The sequence below is a fragment of the Notamacropus eugenii genome, chromosome 3 (assembly GCF_028372415.1).
Source record: "Notamacropus eugenii isolate mMacEug1 chromosome 3, mMacEug1.pri_v2, whole genome shotgun sequence".
Classification (NCBI taxonomy): domain Eukaryota; kingdom Metazoa; phylum Chordata; class Mammalia; order Diprotodontia; family Macropodidae; genus Notamacropus; species Notamacropus eugenii.
In genome coordinates this window covers 221805378-221825375 of record NC_092874.1, presented here as the reverse complement: position 1 = coordinate 221825375, position 19998 = coordinate 221805378, and the positions used below count along the sequence as shown (strand labels likewise).

Here is a 19998-nt window from a genome sequence, read left to right as displayed (position 1 = left end):
CTGAGTTTGAATCCCAACTCTGCCACTTAATAACTATATCTGTATGTATACCGCTCTGCCTCAGTTTACTCATCTGTAAATGAGGGGGTTGGACTAGATGGACTCTAAGGACCCTTTTATCTTTAAATCTGTGATCTTCTTTAACGCTCTGTTTTAGCGCCTTGGGTCTGAAGAGTGGATCTCTCCCCTCGATTCCTCTACTCACTCTCACTCCTAGTGATATTGCCTCAGAGAAGCCATTTTAGTACTGTCCTTTCTTTTACTTTATTCCATGGCCTGCATGGTTGGAATAAGGAGTATCTGGGATGAGTCACTCCTTTCTCTCTCTCTCTGCTCTTTTTCTCCCATCATCCAAAGCCAGAACTAAGCCGAGTGTCTCACTGTACCCTAACTATCCCTCTCTCTGCGGAAGCTCCTTCCTGTCTTACATTCTCTCCCCTCTAAGGACTCCTTAAGGGAGTAATTTTTTTCTTTTTCTGCATATCCCACCTTCCAGCCTAAAGTCTTGAACACCCCACTCCTCCATCACTAAGCTGAAGCTTAGAGTTTAGAGAAAAATGGACTTTTCCTGGGGTCAGAGACAGGGTTCTGTTATAGCAAACAAACTTTCCTAAAGTCACCTACTTGGCTCAGAGACCTATGCTTGACACTGGAGAGCTAGAGTTTGGAATAAGACACAGTTCCTGTCCCCATGCAATGTAAGATCATTATATGAAAAGAGCCTCTTGCCCTAAAATCCCACCCCTTGACCCCCTATAGCTTAGTGGTTTCCTGTAAAATGTAGGAATAGGTTAGAGGACTAGGTAAAACCATAAATTTGTTGTCCTTTCTTTTCTTCTGTTTAGGCAGAGAATTCAGCACTGGCCCAGGCCAATGAGAACCAGCGAGAAACCTATGAGCGCTGCCTGGATGAGGTCAGTGGCAGGAGGATTCTGGTCCGCTGGGTGGGTGGGAAAATCAGGGAGCAGGTTTTAAAGAGTCAGTTCTGGCATCTGAATCTCAACTTTGAAACGGGGTTAAGGGAACTGTTTACGAAGATAAAGGAACTATATGAATACAATTACAAAACATCCTTTATACTAATACAGGTCTAAATAATTGGAGAAATATTAATTGTTCATGCATAGTCTGAACCAATATAATAAAAAAGACAACACAGCTTAAATTAATTTACATATTCAGTGCCAATCAAAGGGCTACTTTATAAAACTAGAAAAAATAAAATTTATCTGGAGGAACAGAAGATCTAGAATCGAATAAGCACAATAACCTAATGTTTGATGAACTCAATCATCCCAGCTATTGGGGCAAGAACTTGCTGTTCAGCAAAAACTATTGGGAAAATTGTAAAGTAGTCTGGTGGAAACTGGCGTAGACCAGCAACTCATACCATATACCAAACTAAGCTCAAAATGGGTACATGATATATACATAATGGGAAGCAAATTAGAGGAGCAAGTAAGAAATTGCCTGTTACGTCTGTGGATGGGAAGAGTTCTTGACCAAATGAGAGATAGAAAGGATAATAGGAAACAAAATGCATAATTTTGATTATATAAAATTATGACTTTTTTTGCACAAATAAAACTAATGGAGTTAAAATTAGAAGAAAAGCAAGAATATGAGGAAAAAATCTTTGTAGCAAATTTATCTCTGGCAAAGGTCTAATTTCTAAGCTATAAAGGGAACTGATTTAAATTAGGAATAAGATCTACTCCCCAGTTGTTAAATAGTTGAAGGATATGAATGGAAACTTTTCACAATAAAAAATCTAAGCTGTCATTAAAGTAGGTATATGAAAAAAGTGCTCTACTAACTGGATGCAAATTAAAACAACTTTTTTGCCTTACACCTATCAGACTGGTAAAGTTGACAAGAAAAGAAAATGACAGATGCCAGAAAAATGGTACATTAATTCACTATTAGTTTCTATTCCAGAAAGCAATTTGTAACTATACACAAAAAGTTATTAAATTGTTCATACCCTCCAACCCAGTAGTACCAATGTTAAGATGGGGGTACCTACGAATTGGGGAATGACTGAACAATATGAATATAATGGAATACTCTTATGATATAAAAATGATGAAGGTGGAACAGTTTCAGAGAAATCAAGGAAGACTTGTATGAACTGATGGAGAGTAAAGTGAACAGAGCCAGGAGAATAGTTTATATAACAACAACTTTGAAAGACTTTAAAATTCTGATCAACACAGTGACTAACCATGATTCTAAAGGACTCTTGATGAAACAGGCTACTAACCTAATAGAGAAATGACAGATTTAGAATGAGGGCTGAGACTTTGTTTTGGACATGGCTTACGGTAGAATTTATTTTGTTTGACTGTATGTTTTTGTAACAGGCATTGTGTTTTTTTTTTCTTTTTCAGTTGGTGGGGAAAAGGGTAGGACAAGATAGGAAAAAGAAGGTAAACTTTAAAAAAAATGAAAATTTAATAAAATCAAAAAAGAAACAAGATTAAGGAACTTTTAGGTCCTAGGATAGTAGATTAGATACTTTCTTCCTTTTTAAAATATTTTTTGCAATTATATGTGAAGATAGTTTTTATAGCATTCTTTTTTAACATTGTGAGTTCAAAATTTTCTTTCTCACCTCCCCCATCCCTAAGACAGTAAGCAGTTTGATGTAAGTTATATATGTGCAATCATGTAAAACGTATTTCCATATTAATCATGTGTAGAAGAAACAGACCAAAAGAAATACTTTCTCCAGAACCGGTTAATGCTCTGAAAAAAAAAAAACAACCTAGAAGAGTAATTATGTACTTGATAGAGAACAAGTACAACTGAATCTAAAGTACATAAAAAAAGAATCTTGGCACAAGGTAAAAATCTTCTGAAATAACACTGGGAAACTTTCATCCCTAAAATGTTCACTTAGCACCTATTAATCTCTACACTCCTAGCACGGACACCTACACTGAACTATGGCCTTGTGTCCAAGGCCCACATGTTTGGATCTCCCACCACAGAGATTACTGACCTACTCCTGCATTCTTCCTCTCCTACCCCCTCCACCTTCAACAGCTTTCTCTGCACACTCAGGTGGGAAGGAGAAGGGTGGGGAACCTTCTTCCTAGCAGTGCCCCACAGATAGTCTATGAGGATACAGACTCTGCCCACAATACTGTCCCTTTACCCTGCCAAAAGCAGCAGATGCTAATTTTGCCTCACAAAGAAGGAAGAGTGGTGGAGAGACAAGAGAGGAACTAGGGGCCCAGGATGTGTGACTGCGCTGGACCTAAAGGAAAGGAGACTGAAACCTATTGAGGAACAGTCTTGTGCCCTTCAGAGATTACTCAGGGTAAGGACCCAGGCCAATGAAGCCTAAATCCACCAGTGCAGGTGTAGTCTAAAGCACTGTGCAGCCCAGGTTGGGAGATACACACACACCAGCAAAGGAGTTTGGAAAAGAGGGATTGGGAAATATAAGGGAAAAAAGGCTAAAACACCAGAGATTTCAAGATGAAGAAAACTAAAAACCCAGAGCACAAACAGATAAATCAACAGACAGGATCTTGAAATTAGAAGGAAGAAAACATACTAAATCATCAAAGCAACCAACAAGCTTTCCTAGCAAATATTACCCTTCTTCCCTCAAAAAAGCCAGTACCCGATAATCTAGAGAATGTTGTAGACTCTCAAGAAAGCATAAAATAACAAGAGATTCCAGAATGGTTCAAGAGAAATGCAATGCATTAAAAAGAAATTAGGAATAACTGTAAGTCAGAATAGAGCTCTCAAAGCAGAAATTTTAAAAAATACTGATTAGCAGATTAGGAAAAATTGAGTCCTGGGTAGAGTTTCTCTAAGAAGGTTGAAGAGGGCCAGGCATATGGTAGTGCATGCCTATAGTCCCTCCTCCAAGGGATGTTGGGACAGGTGGATTACTTGAGTTTTAAGAGTTATGAATTGCAGTAGGACTAAAACCAAATGTGTCTCCATATTAACATAGTCACTATTGTGAGCCCAGGCAGGCAGTGTGGCACCTAGACTGCCTAAGAAGGGGCTGACTGTGGTAGGTCTTAGCTTCTGTGTGGTGGGGTGAACTTGCACCTATCAGTGGCCACTATTTCCAGCCTAGGCAAGATAGGGAGACCCATTCCCCACCACCATCACCACCAAGAAAAGAGTGAAAGAAAGAGATGATTAAGAAGAGGATGAGGAAGAAGGAACTTTGGAACTTGAAGCTTTGGAACACAAAATGACTGAAATAGAGGAAAAAGTGAAGGAGCAAAACTAAAGCACTACAGATGGAATGCTGCACACCTAAATCAATGTATTTTGAGGGAGAAAACTGCAGAATAGGAGGGGTACAAGGGAGAGAGGAGATAGTGGAGAAGGAAGATAGAAGGAAATGGTTGGTGTAGCCTTAAGTCCACAGGTGAATGAACAGTGAAGGGATGATTAAGTCTCTCGACAGGTGCTACAGGAAAATGAAAGAGCAGTAAAGAGGGATTGAATCTGAAGGAAATGAAGGCAGGAGTAGGGGGTATCTCATTGGAGAATACTCATGGGGAAAAGGCATGTTCCTTCAGTGGATGTGAGGTACCTCATAATGGGGTTTAATCTGGGAGAAGAGTTAGTACATTGGGAGAATACTTTCTCTAATAGTATTATACTTCCATGTACAACATCTTGACCTAGGAGAAAGGACATGTGAGCTCCTGGGGACATCTGGAACTCAGAGAGAGGGTAGGGGATGGGATGGGATGGGGTGGGAGGTGTGGTTATAAAGAGCACATGAGAAGAGTTCCCAGCCAGTTGGAAGGAAGGCAGAGGGTAGAAGTGGACTGCATGATTTGGGGTTCAGGATAAATTCTATCAAATGACAGTCTTATATTGAAAATAGTCAACATTGTTTCCTTTGCGAATTAATACTTCTAATAGTGAGGCACAATAGGAAAAAAGAACAGTAGGGAAAAATCTACAAAGGCAGTAACATAGAAATTGGTTAGGCGAGGTAGATCAAACCCAATACTTCAAAAATTTTAACCCTGAGTAAGACAGGGAAATGAGAGAAGAAGAAAATAAGGGCATAGACTGAATCAGAATGAAACTTCATATTGGACTGGAAGAGAATACTGAGTACAAAGCAGAGATTTTTAGAAAAAGATGTAGAAAAAGCTAACTAACATGAAAAGTTAGAGGGGAGATAGTGAGCTAACCATTTAGCTGAAAGAAGAGGAACCAGGGGAAGAAATGAAGGAACAGATGAATAAAAGAAAGAATGAATAAATCTCTAAACACTAGGGAGAGGGTTGACAAACAGGAGCAGGGGGTTCTGGGAGGTAAGAGTGGAAATTAGGTTGTGTTAGAGCAATTTAATCAAAACCGGTAATTCTAAGGACAAAGTGAAAATAGAGACTAGACCTTTGGTTTCATTGGGGCAAAGAACTCCCAGAGGAGGAAATTCTCTCTGCCAATGCAGATTGTCACTTTTCTCTGTAACTTCCAGTCTTAGATAGCTGTCTAGACCACTGAGAGTTTGCGACTTGTCCTGGGTCACGTAGCCAGTATGTGTCAGAATGGGACTTGAATCTCTTTAACAGAGCAAAAGGATTTCTTAAAAGTACCCAAACAAATGAAGACAAACGCAAACCTCTCTCTCATAACTTTACACATGAATGGATTGAACAGTCCAGTAAAAGTCAAATACCATATGGTCTCTTTATAGACCATGTATTAGTATACAGAGAAATTGAGTCTAAGTGTAAAAAAACAAACTAAGCATATTCTTTACAGACCATCATGTGAGACAGTACAAGTACAAGATGCAGACCTGAAGTAAATTTAAATCAAATTCTGAATGAATCAAAGAATTAAGACAGTGTTAATGAGGAAGACAGCATACCAAAATTTGTGTAAGGTGACAGCTAATGTAATTCTCAGAGGATTTCCCCCCAAAATATGCATTAACAAATAGCAAAAGAGAATTAATTAGGTAAATATGCAATTTAAAGAATTAGAAAACCAGCAAGTAAACAAAAGAGGAAATATTGAAACCTGGAAGAGAAATAGATGTGTTGAAAACAGACTGTAAAACTGATAAAACGAAAAGCTGAGTCTGAAAAAGCTAACAAATTTAATAGATCTAGAGCCGCCCTGATTAAAACCACATTAACCAAAAAAAAAAAGGAATTATCAGGATATGCTGTACAGTTAGATGCTAAAAGAATTGAGTTCATTATCTTAAAAACAATAGCCCCAAATAGAACACTCAACCCAAGCTCAGAAAAGGAAACAACTGGCTACAAAGAAACTGCAAAAGTAGAAGAAAATCCAGCCTTGTCCTATGTGGAATTACAGAAGAATTCTATCAGACTTTAAATAATTCGTACCTATAAAACACACGTTAGTCCCAGAAATTGAGAAAGCAGTCTACCATACTGATGAAACAAGTACAGCTTTTCTCTGTAAACCAGGAAGGAGTAAAGAAAGAGGATTGTAAAGCAATATCGCTGATAGGTATTGATTCAGTTTTTTTTTTTACAAAAGCAATTTTAAAAGACTGCAGCAATTAAAAAAACCCCAGCATCATTATGAGCAGGTTGGTTTGATTCATATTACAGATAACAAGGATGAGGAAATCCATATAATTCACAATATTAAAAACCTCCCAAGCTATACGATTATTTGAGTAGATACAGAAAAATCCTTTGATGAAGCACAGCATTCTTTTATGCTACAAAACCCAATATCAGCATAGAATGGTCCTTTTTTAACTTGATAAGAAATATCCGTCTAAAACCAAAAGCATTACGCAACAGAACTTTCCTGATAAACAGAGTGAAGCAAGTGTGCCCCCTTTTTGTTGTCCTTTGATGATAATGCAAGTAAGATGAGATAATTCAATCAGAGGCATAAAGAAAGACGAGGAAACAAAACCATCCCTTTTTACTGATGAAAATCCTAGAGTCAGCAGAAAAAGACATTGAAACAGTAACTTTAGCTGAGTGCAGGCTACAAAATAAACTCTTACAAATCAGTTGCGTTTCTGTATGATAATGCAACACTGGAGACAATAATAGAAAGGGAAGTGTCATCCAAAATAACTACAAAATGAATCAAATATTTGAGTTATTTTGCCCCAAAACACTCAGTATCTGCGTCCCTGAAGGAAATCAACCAACTTAAGTAACTGGAAGAATATTCAGTACTAATGGATGAACCCTACTAATTTGATAAAAATTATACTACTAAAATTAGTTTACAGGTTTAATGCTGTACCAATTGAACTACCAAAGGGATACTTTAGTTAAAATAACAATTCATTTGCAGAAACAAAAGGTTGACAGTATCCAGGAAAATCACTTAATAAGGAAGGAATAAAGGGGAATAGCACTTGTAAGGAACACAGTAACCTCTCTGACCAGCAAGAGGAAGAAGCCTCCCCTAGAGGCTTTAAAAACTCTACTTTTTTCACCCTGTCAGAATAAGACCAATTGTTCAGTGAACAGCCCAGCATTTGTTTTCCTGCCTGCAGAGAGTTTGAATATGAGTTAATCCTAGTCCTAACCCTTGACCCAAACCCCAGGTGCAAGCTCCTCTGGTGCTCCTTCCCTTAATTCCTGGTTCTAATTGATTCAGAGAAGAACCATATAAAAACCCACCCCACTTCATCCACCTTGAGTACATAATTCCATCCAGGACCTCTATAGACTCACCCTCCATTCCTGTACTACATGAGAATCTTCTCTCCATAAAGCTTTCTTAAAATACTTTATTGCATTCTCATGCTGCTTTGGGTCCTGGTTGGGGGAAGGAGGAGGCGCTGCCAGCCATGCTAGTTCTTTTCTAAGAAGCATGAGCTGTTCCCCGAGGCATCATTTTGGTAGCCATGCATAATTCTGTTCTGATTTAGGGAATATACAGAGGATGGGCTGAATTAAGAGCAATGCGTCTGATTGGCAGGGCTTCCTGGACATCAGTGCTGTAATTAAGGGCCCCAGACCATGGGCCCATTGGATTTTCCCCTGACAACATAAGTGGCAGATTTTTCCTGTATGGACTTTGTTATTCCAGACCTCCCTAAATCAGTGTTAAGACAGAGCTCAAGTTATATTATAAAGCAATAGTCTCAAAACCACTTGGTACTGGTTAAAAAAAAAGTAGATTAATAGAACATACTAGACAAGGAAGAATCGGAAATAATTAAACTGAGTTACCCTGTATTTGACAAATCTGTAAACATAAACTCCGTATTTGCTGGGAAAACTGTAAAGCAGTTTGGCAGAAATAAGGCTTAGACCAACATAATAAACCACTTCATTAAAAAATAGAAGGGAAGCAGATCATCTACCTTTTTTTTATATATAGTTTTATTTATTTATTTTTAGATTTCCACAAAATTTTGAGTTCCAATTTTTCTCCCCATCTCTCCCCTCCCCGCACCCCATGATCGTCTACCTTTCACTGCAATGAGTAAGGCAAGAATTAACCAAACAAGGGGTTAGAGGCAATTATAATAAATGAAAGAGATAATTTTGATTATGTGAAATTGAAAAGGCTTTATTATAAATAAAATTATACACTTAGGTTTAAGAAGGGAAGAAGTTTACTGAGGAAAAATCTTTGTGTGACCTATCACTGATGAGGGCTTTTTGTCCAAGATATACAGTCAGCTAACAAATAATGAGTTTGCCAAAATCCATTTCCCAACAGAAGTGGTCAAAGGGTATGAACAAAGTTCTTAAAACAATTGTAAACAATTAACCATGTGAACAGATGCTCCAAGTCACTAAAAATGAGACAAATGCAAATCAAAGCAACCCTGAGATTTCATCTCACACCCAACAAATGGGCAACGATGACAGAAAATGGAAATCATCATCGTTGGAAAATAAATAAATAAAATAAACACCAGAGCAATTTTTGATGGCAGTATGAGATCATATGACCATTCTGGGAAACAGTTTGAAATTGTGCAGATAAAATGAGAAAATACGTCCATACCTTTTGACTCAAATACTCCACTGCTAGACATCCACCCCCGAAAGGTCATCAACAAAGTAAAGGGCTCCATATATATACCAGAATATTCATAGCAACACTTTCCATGTCAGTCGGAAACTGGAAACAAAGTGGACATTCATCAATTTGACCATACTGCAGATTAGCTGAGCAAATTATGGGGCATGAATGAGATGGAATATTACTGTGTAATATGAAAACAGCGAACATGGTGAGTACAGAGAAGCCTGAAAAAACTGGAACGGACCGATGGAAGTGAAGTAAGCCGAATGAGGGAGACAGGATAACCGCAGGAAGTTAAATGGGGAGAGCAACTAAAAAACAGTTGGAAACTAATTGTTGCAAAAAGTACAAAGAGGCAGCTAGATGGTACAGTGGATAGAGCTCTGGGCCTGAGCTCAAATCTCTTAGCTGTATGATGCTGGGAAAGTCATTTAACCTCAGTCTACACTGAGGTTTCCTGAACTATAAAGTGAGGGTAATAATAGCACCTAACTCCCAGGGTAGTTGTGAGGATCAAAGGAGATAATATTTGCAAAGTGATTAGCATAACATAATAAGCATTTAATAAATGCTTTTTCTCTTCCCCTTCTCATCAAAGAATAAGTTTGGCCCCAAAGAAGAGATAAGAAAACACCTCCCCAGATTCTCTTGCACAGTTGAGGTTCCACAGATGTGGAACACTGAATATAACAGTAGATTTTTTTTTTAAATGTTTGACTGGTTTTGATGATTTTATCTTCTTTTTCCTCTTCAAAAATAAATTATTTGGTGTAAGGAATGAGTCTTTGGGAGGAGATAAAGGAAAGGATGTAAAGAGAAATGTAGAACAGGGTAACAATAAAAATATTTCTTAAGTAACAAAATATTTTTTCCCAAAACTAATAACTTTCACATTCAGTGAAGAAATACCAGAAGCCTTTCTAATAAATACTCTACTATAATTCTAGAAATAATAAAATTAAGACAAGAAGAAAATTAAAGGTATAAAGTGAGACAGAGAGGAGAAAAATTATACCTATTGACTCGTGACATGATGGTTACTTACAAGTCCTAGGGAATTAGCAAATAAAATAAGTGAGGTAATAGCTTCATTAAAATTGGAGGTTACAAAAGAAGCCACAAGCATCAACAGTATTTCTATATACTGTTAACCAAATTCAGAAGTTGATAATAGAAAGAAAAGTCCCATTCTAAATAACGTTAGCAGCTAGGTGGCACAGTGGGTAGAGCACCAGGCCTTGAGTTAGAAATACCTGAGTTCAAATCCGGCCTCAGACACACACTAGTTCTGTGACCAAGTCCTAAGCAAGTTGCTTAACCCTGTTTGAATCAATTTCCTCATCTGTGAAATGAACTGGAGGAAAAAACCACTCCAGTCGTTTTGCCAAGGAAGCCCTAAATGGGGCCACAGAGTCAGTCACAACTGAGTAACAAAAACAGAAACTACTGAAATGTGCAAAGTATTTGGGAATCAGTCTATAAAAGCAAACTCAATGCCTGTTTAATTACTAAAGGCTTCTTAAAAAACAACATAAATAATTGGAAGGATGTTCACTACTCATGGTTGAGTGCTAGTATAATAAAAATGACTGCGCTACTGAAATTAATTTACAGATGGTTATACTATTCAGATTGCCGAAAGGAAATGTTATGGGTGGGGTAGAGAAACATTTATTTTGTGACAACTATATGTGTTGAGCGTTGTGCTAAGCACTTTACAAGTATTACGTCTCATCTAATCTAGCCAGCTAGACTAAATGTTAACAGAATTTATTTAGAGGAATAAAAGATCTAGAATACCAAGGCAAGTAACAAAAAACATTTTGGAATGGAGGAGTAATGATGCTTCCAGAACTCAAACTATTTAAAAGCAGCAATCATATGGTACTGGTAAAAAAGAGAAGAGTCGATCAACCAGACCAGGAAAAATAGGAAATAATTCAACTCAGTAACTTATGGTTTTGATGAATCAAAAAACAAAACAAAACAAAACAAAATTACCTCACAGACAACTTCCTTTTTAACAAGAATGGCCCGGAAGACCGGAAGGCAGTCTGACAGAAAATGAATTTATACCAACATTGGGCAGCAGTGACCATAGTAAATTCAAAATGGATGAAGACCTGAATATTAAAGATTGCGTCATAAGAAAAGTGAAAAAGAGCTGATCAGTACCTTTCCTAGCTATGGGTAGGGGGTGAGATCTGAACCAGACAGGAGGAAGGAATGTTTGGCATGAACAATGTTAACACAATTAGAAAAAGAAGTGAAGCAGTTGCCAAAGGGAAGATCTTTCTATCAGTCTTGCTGATCAGGGTCTAACATCAGTCCAAGTTATCAGACAGCCAAAATAAGTGACACTTAACTCCCTAATGTGTAAAGAATGGTCAAAGAATGTGAATAAGTCTCAAAAAGAATTGTAACTGTTAATTATATGAAAGTGTGAATGTTCCAAATAATTGTAAAATGGAGATTAAAACAATGCTGAGGACTTCTACTTAAGATGGCAGTGGGAAAGGTGATATTAAAGGCTAGCTCTTCTACCTAGAACCCCCCCAAAATATCAGAACATGATCTCAGAAATCTAATGATATAAAAAAACAAAAAGAACCAGAAATCAACTCCATCCAGTCCAAAACTACAAGAAAATATGACCCCAAACTGGAAAAATAAGAGTTCACCAGGAAAGCGAACTCTAGTACAGGGAAATATATAGCTTCTGGAGGCAGGGGGAGGCACAGGGAAGCTAAGGCAAACTCTGGTAAACTAAACAGAAGCTGGGAGAGGAGCCAAATCTAGCGGATAGACAGGCTGGCTAGGAAGGGCCCAGGCCAGAGACACCAGGAGCAAACAGACCTGAAAACACATCTTGTCATGTTTGTGTATTTGTGTATATTAAATGTCATGGCTTTTGGGTCTTATCACAGAAATTTTCTACAAGATTCTTTTCTTAGTTCACTGTTTTCCTTCGGTTTCTAACTGAATTGGTTTTGTTTGTGCAACAACTTCCATTTTGTGTGCTCAGAATTGTCCACTTTATTTCTCATTTTGTCAAGAACTCGTCCCTCTTGTGTAGTTGTAAAAAAAGGTGTCTATTTTCCTGTTCCTTTGATTTTGTTTACAGTATGACCTTTTATGTCTTGGTGTTCTGTTCCTCTGGCATTTATTGTGGACTATGGTATGAGCTGGTTAGTCTAAATCTATTCAGTTCATCTTCCAGTTCTATCATTTTTTTATCAAATAGTTCTTACCCCATTAGTCCTTAGATTTGCCGAACACTTTACTGCTTTGTTCATTTGCTTTGTCTATATAATTATTCCATTGCAACTTTAAAAAATTAATACCAAATGGTTTTGATGACTATTGTTTTATAGTATAGTTTGAGATCTCATACTGCTAGCCCCTCCTCTTCCATTGCTTTCCCAGTTATTTAACCTCCAGATGAATTTTTTTTCTAGTTCTGTAAAGTAATCCTTTAATAGTTTAATACCTGGTATGACGGTGAATCTGTAAATTAATTTAGGAAGCGTTGTGATTTTTATTTCACTGCCCAGACACAAAAAGTTAGTATTCTCTTCTTGCTGGAGTTTGTTGTTAATATACAGAAAATATGTTTTTGAGTTTATTTTATGTCCTGCTACTTTACTAAACTTATTAATCATTTCTGTTCATTTTTAGTTGTCTAAGTAAACCGTCATGTCATCTGTAAACCTGAATGTTAGTTTCCTCTTCGGCTTATTCCACTTTCTTTTTCTTATATACCAGTATTTGTTTAGAACTATATCAAATAATAATGGTGACACTGTTCATCCAAGTCACGCCCACTAGAGGCGGGTGTTCCCTAGGGCTCTGTCCTAAGCCCTCTTTTCTTCCCCCATACTGTTTCACTTCGTTATCTCATCAGCTTTCATCGATTGAATGATTGTCTCTCTGCTGATTTTCTGATCTACTTCTCTAGGCCCAGTCTCCCTCCTGATTTCCAGACTCACATCTACAGCTGCCTGTTAGACACAGTGATAGTAATCATGTAAATGGAAAGAACAACAAAACAGACAAATCTGAATATGGTTAAATTGTCAAGACCAAGCTTGACCCGAAGAGATAGTAGATGATGCCCCATTTCTTAGCAGAGGTTTAGCACTATGGATGTGGAAACTGCAGATAGCTTCATTTCAGTGTGTTGGGGTTTGCCAAAGATGTTGGAGGAGATGGGAGTTGGGAAGAGATACAGTGGGAAATATAGGGGATGTTAAAAAAATTATCAATAAAAATTTATTTTAAAAAATGAAATGAGTTTATAATGTTTGGCATTTCTATCTTTTCATTTCTTAGGTTGCCAACCATGTGGTACAGGCTCTTCTGAATCAGAAGGTAAGGGGTAGTCTTGGCCCTGGACTTAGAGGCTGGTTCTGCCTCTTCCCTACATCACTTCCTTAGCCATGGAGCCCTGTGAACAAGATGCTTGGAGAGGCTGGACACCCTTAAACTGGACTTATCTGCCTCCAGCCCGGAGCTCCTGGGAAACTTAGTGTCACAGAATCTTCCTGACTTACCTGTGTGATTTCACCACACTAGACACCAGACACCATGACTCCTTCCACTCTAAATGAAATAGGACTGTGATAGCTTCTTAAGAATATGAAATAGATGTCCTTTCCACTGGCCCCTAAATCAATCCATTCTCATTCTTAGGTGTATGAACTCTAGCTCTCTGGCCCTTAGTAGAGCTATAGTAGATAATTCTAAGTATCTTGCAACCCTAGATTCCTTTGCATAGATCTTGACTGTATCCCTCTGCTTAGTCCCATCTGATCTCTTGTTTCTTGTATTTAAACATGGGGTCCCTAGTGTCATTGGTGAGACTCTTAAGGACAAAGCTGATACTGAGTGTGCAAGATAATAAATAGAAAAATACTTTTAAAAAGCTTAGTGATTACAGATGACTTATAGATTATAGCTTATAGATGGCTAGGATCCTGAATCTGTCCCATAGAAGTAGAAAAGTTTTGTAATTTTGCTGAGCTTGAGCCCATGGGTCACTAACCTGGGATCCAAAAACTTTAAAGAAGAAAGGGAAGCTTTTTCAAGGGGAGAAGAAAGTTCCTGAAGTGAACTTAATTTCCTTCAACGTATAGTAAACTTTGTGGAACTTAATACTTATTCCCTATTACTCCCTGTTACTATTGCTGAAAATATAAATAGATTTTAAAAGAGTTTAGATTAATTTTTAAATAATGGAAATCTGGGGATACCTTCAACCTGAGAGCAAACGTAAGAGAGGGCAACCTGCCCTTGTCCCTTTCAGAGGTAATCCATGGCTGAACCAGCCAGTGGGTTTATTCAGGAGTCTCTTCTTAGGTTCAAAAGAAGAAAAAAATGTGCTTATATGCTAATCCTATCCCCTTTGTCCTCCCACTCTAACGTCTGCCCTTGGATACCAAAGGACTTACGGGAAGAATGCATCAAATTGAAGAGGAGGGTGTTTGATTTGGAACGGCAGAACCAGACATTGAGCGCTCTCTTTCAGCAGAAGTTACAGCTTTCAGCAGGTTCTCTTCCACAGGTAAGGTTGGCTGTCTTTCCTTCCCTTTAAAAAAAAACAAAAATCTGGCTTCCTGCCCACCCACATGCCCATAATGATTGCCTTTTCCATGAACATCAGAGATAGAAACTGTCTACATCCTTATTCCCAGGATCTATGAAACAACAAAGAATATGGAAAAAGTTGAGGTTTGGAAGAGCTCACTGCAGCCCTAGTAGATTAGAGGATCTAAGACTTACCTGGGAGAGCCTCAACTCACTGGCCTTATCTTCCCTCATCTAAAAAGGCTTGACTTCTTATCAGTAGGAAAGAAGTGCTCATTCCCTCCTGGATCCTGGAAAAGCAGCTACCTCAGGCTCCGAGAAGAGGCTCTGCTGCTGCCAGGGATCTGGCCTCTTCACAGTGTCTGAAAAGGAAACATGATCCCTTAATGTGGCAGGGAGAATTGGAGAGAACTTTGGAACCCATCAAATGCTTGATTCAGCTGAATAAGCCTTTATGAAGAGACAGGCATTCTAGGATACTAGTGAAGCTATGCATAGTTCCAACCCCGATCCAATTTGTGAATGAAATATCTGTACCTCGAGATTTGTTAGCTATCTATCCCGAAAAGGTAAATGATAAAAAGAAACACCTGCACAATGCACCAACAGACTTAAAGCAGCACTTTTTGTAGTAATAATAAAGAAGAAGAAGAAACAAGTCAGAGGCACATGGGATTGGTCATGGCTAAGTGGTACAAGATACGAGGAGTGTAATGGAAAATTATTACTCTGTCAGAAACAATGAATAGAATGAATCCAGAGCAACTTTGGGAAGATTTATAGGAAACATTATAAAGTAAGTAGAACCAGAAAACAACATCATATACCGTCATCACAGCAGCGTGAATGGAAAGAATAACAAAACTGAAGGCCAGGCAGTTCAAAGAATAAGTCCAGTATTACATAAATTGTTGATTAAACAGTAAAACCAAGTTGGATTTTGAGCAGGAATGCAGACTGGTTCAGCATTAGGAAAACTGTAAACATAATAGGTTATATCAATAACAAAAACAGTAAAGATCATGATCATATAAACAGGTGCCAAAAAGGCTTTTGGCAAAGTGCATCCCTTTATGTTAAGAGTATTAAAGAGTATAAGAATAATATGATTTTTCTTAATTTGGTAAGTGATATATCTAGAACAATGAACTGCATTGTATGTAACGCAGAAATAGAGACTTTTCCAGTAAGATTAAGGGTAAGGCAAGGATGTCCATTGTCAGCACTTTCATTTGATGTAATTGTGGAAATGCTGGCTATAGCAGTCAGACTAGAAAAGGAAATTGGGGGAGTGAACATTTGCGAATGGCATGTGTATGTTGTTTTTGTGGTTCTTATTTCACTTTGTATCAGTTCATGGGAACGCTCTGGAAATTTAGCAATAAAGGGGAAGAGAGCATAGCTTTAGGATGAATCAGGATCAAAGGAAAGTTCTTCCTTTTTTTTTTTTTTTTTGATTAGTTAGAATTGGAAAGGACCTTAGATCTAATCTAGTCCATCCCCTCTTATTTCAGAAATCAAGGCCTAGAGTAAGAGAGGCACTGTATCTCATTTAAAATTTATATCTCTTTAGATAGAGCTAGATGACAGACCCAAGGATCACATTTAGGCAGTGCTAGGCAATAAGCATTTATTAAATGCTTAAATTATACTAGACACTGTGATACATACTGAGGATACAAATACAAGTAAAACAAAAGGCAATTTCTGCCATGAAAGAACTTATATCCTATTGGAAAAAAACAACACACAAAAAGAAAACTGGGGGGAGAGAGAGGATAGGACCCATGTGGGATCATGGTATCAACGTCTAAAAAATCAGAAGCAAAGCCGTGATCTTGACTAGCCTAGGCTGCTCCCCAGGAGGAACTTGGCAACAGGATACAGGGTGCCAGCATGGCAGAAGGATGTTCCAGGGTGAGAACACCACAGAGGCTGATGGGATCTGAAGAAAATTCCAGAATGAGGGGGCAGCTGAGCCATAGTAGCAAGAAAGTCAGCAGGGAAGCCAGGAAGGGGATGTTTTCCTTTGTTAGCTCACAATTACGGTACTGACTTCTTTGGCCACAGCAACCCATGAAACAAAGAAAAATGTAAAACGGTCCTTAGTTCTTTGTGGGATCCCTTTTCCTTCCATAATGATGTTAAGAGTGTCAAAAAGCGGGGAAGGGCAGAGATATAAATCTTGACATTTTTGCTATAAAAACAAAACCGGAAGAAGGAACAGTAGCCAAATAGATGGAGGAATTGCAGGTGCCCAGGAGAAGCAGAGGAAGGACTAGGAAAGATTGGTTTTATCTTATGTCGAAACATACAAGAAACATTATTTCATGGGTTATTTGATCATCCAGAATTGCTGTACTCATAAGTGTTTGCAAATAATGAAAATAATATGAAATATGAAAATTAGAGAAATTCTATAGAGAGCTATATAGAACCCTCTGATATCAAATTAATTCATTATTACTTTGATATTCCACAACTTTGATGCAAAAGTAGGAAAAACTGAGGATGGTGATAAATATCTTGAAAATCATGAATCAGGAAAAGAATAAAACCCAACACTTAGAGACAGCATAGGAGCTTCCTGCCTTTACGTCATGGGCATTCTTTCAGAAAAGAATTGATTGGCCAACACCAAATAACATCACAAAAAAATGAAAGAGTCTTTTTAAACAGACTGGAAAAAACCAATTATCAACGTAGAAGTCATCTTTGAATCAGCTGTCTGGGTACAGGCAGCTTATGTTTGACTTGTCATAGCAAAGATCAAAATTAATAAACAATGAGGAGAAATTAGAATGAAAAAAGGATGTGGCATACAGTTGAAAGAGTTGAGTCCTGAACTATTTGAACTAGTAATTAAAAATGGATAATAGACATCGGCAGGTAGTTCAGTGAAGAGGTGGGCCCTGGAGTTCAAATCTTGCCTCAGACATTTTGTGTCACTGTGACTCTGGGAACTTAACCTCTGCCTGCCTCAGTTTCCTCAACTGTAAAATATGGATAATAATTAGAACCAATAATCAACCCTAGAACCCTAGGATATTTAAGTACTAAAATGAAAGGAGCACAATAAACAGAAGAAAAATGGGAATGATCTTTTAAAAAGCAATTATGGACAGAAACCCATTTTCAGCATGAAGGGCAAATGGAGTTACCACTAATACCATGTCCTAGCTTTGCCCTTGGGGACGTTGAAATAGCACTAAAGAGAACAAAGAGAGGAAAAGCCACTGAATCAGAGCCAAGTACACATAAAGGAGATTCGCATTGGAGGAAATGCCATGGTGAGCGTGATGAGGAGTCTGTTTATGAAGTGTCTGAAGGAAGGAAAGAAACCAAAGGCAGGAACAAACCTGGTGCCACTAATCAGAGGTATTCAAAAGTGGCATGGGGTGCCCTAACAGCTGGCAGGTGCCCTTCCTTCGAAATCTTCAAACAGAGTTTGGACAACCACTTGTCAGGTTGGTAGAGTGGGGATTCCTTTTCTCTGTGGGTTACATTAAATGCTTTCTGAGGTCCCTCAGAACTCTCAGAGTCTGACTCTATAAAACCCCCAAACAGCAACTGAGAATATCAACAGCTGCCACCTAAATACATATTCTCATCCCTACACCAGTTGAAAGTAGCTTCTGTGAGGTCAGGGAACAAGCTGGCTTTTACAAATGAAAAAAAATCTGTAACTGCCCAAGTTTGGTCTGACTTTTTATGCAGGAAGGACCACTTGCTGAATGGCAAATCGCTGTTGCCCAAAATATGACACCCTTGGGCAGAGAACCTGTATATCTGGGATAGACAGTATGAATGGACAGCAAGTTTAGGCCCGAGTTGAGCAAGAGATCAGGCTGATTTGCCTTCAGGAAACTACAAAGCTCTTTAACAGCCCCAGGTTTCTTATGGAAAGGAACTCATCTTTTGAATACCACCATGCTGCTAGTGTTTCTGTGTGGTGAGCTGTCAGCAAACACTGTCTCTAAAGAATTAAAGCTAAAAAAAAAAAAAAAAAAAGAATTAAAGCTAATATCATGAAATAGGTGAGAAAGAGGCTCATGATAGTTCTGAGCAGGTTTTGAGAACATCAACAAATAAAGAAAAGCAAAGAACAGGAGTAAAAGATTATCAGGGAAACTAATGATAGGAAGAGAAAGTGGGCTGGTCATCTGGTGAAGGCAAGGGGTAATAGTCATCTTCATCATAATAACTGGTGTAGCCAGCTCCTATGTGCCAGGCACTGTGCTAGGCCTTGCACTAATAATATCTCATTTGATCTCATAGCAGCCTGGGTGGTAGGTGCTGTTATTATCCCCATCTTATAGATAAGGAAACTGAAGCAGACAGAGATTGACTTGCCCAGAATCATACAACTGGTAAGTGTCCGAACTAGAATTTGAACTCAGGTTTTACTGACTCCATGTCCAACACTCTATCCACAATGCTCCTACCTAGCTGCCTCTGTGGCCATTTCCGCCACCCTCTATAAGGAGCCAGGTGGACAGCCCCTGATAATGTCAGGAGAAAGTAAGGAGTGCCCCTAGTACGTGTGGACCGTCTATGGATAACTTTTGAGAGGACATAGACAGGAGTTACCAGGATGGGTGGACATAGATGGGCTGCAATCTGTATTCCTGGAGAGTATTCAATATAGTTGAAGTCACAGATCCATTTGGGGATTGGGTATCTCAATGGCATGTGGCACCCAGAGCAGTGTTATGTATACAGTAGTGCTTAATAAATGCTAGTTGAATTGAATTAGGTGATTTGTCTAAAGCACAATATTCTAATTTCCACTATGTCTTCATTATTAGTCAACTTTTCCTGTTTGCTAGTGAGAAGGGAATACAATATTTTTTCTTTTTTTTTTATTTATTTAACTTTTAACATTCATTTTCACAAAATTTTAGGTTCCAAATTTTCTCCCCTTTTGTCCCCTCCCCCCACCCCAAAGCACCAAGCATTCTAATTGCCCCTATCACCAATATGCTGTCTCTTCTATCATCTCTCTCTGCCCTTGTCTCCATCTTATCTTTTGTCCTGTAGGGCCAAATAACTTTCTATACCCGTTTACCTGTATTTCTTATTTCCTAGTAGCAAGAACAGTACTCGACAGTTGTTCCTAAAACTTTGAGTTCCAACTTTTCTTCCTCCCTCCCTCCCCACCCCTTCCCTTTGGAAGGCAAGCAATTCAATATAGGCCAAATCTGTGTAGTTTTGCAAATGACTTCCATAATAGTCGTGTTGTATAAGACTAACTATATTTCTCTCCATCCTATCCTGTCCCCCATTACTTCTATTCTGTCTTTTGATCCTGTCCTTCCCCATGAGTGTTGACCTCAAATTGCTGTCTCCTCCCCATGCCCTCCCTTCCATCATCCTCCCCACCCTGCTTATCCCCTTATCCCCCACTTTCCTGTA

General features: G+C 38.4%; 1 protein-coding gene across 1 annotated transcript in view; it reads left to right on the top strand.

The window, feature by feature from the left end:
• NCKAP5L (NCK associated protein 5 like) overlaps positions 1-19998 on the top strand; it is a 57741-nt gene that overhangs the window by 20249 nt on the left and 17494 nt on the right. The window contains exons 4-6 of the mRNA XM_072654639.1: positions 846-914; positions 13330-13368; positions 14441-14560. Of these exons, the coding sequence (XP_072510740.1) occupies positions 846-914; positions 13330-13368; positions 14441-14560 (228 nt within the window). The remainder of the gene's footprint in view (positions 1-845; positions 915-13329; positions 13369-14440; positions 14561-19998) is intronic.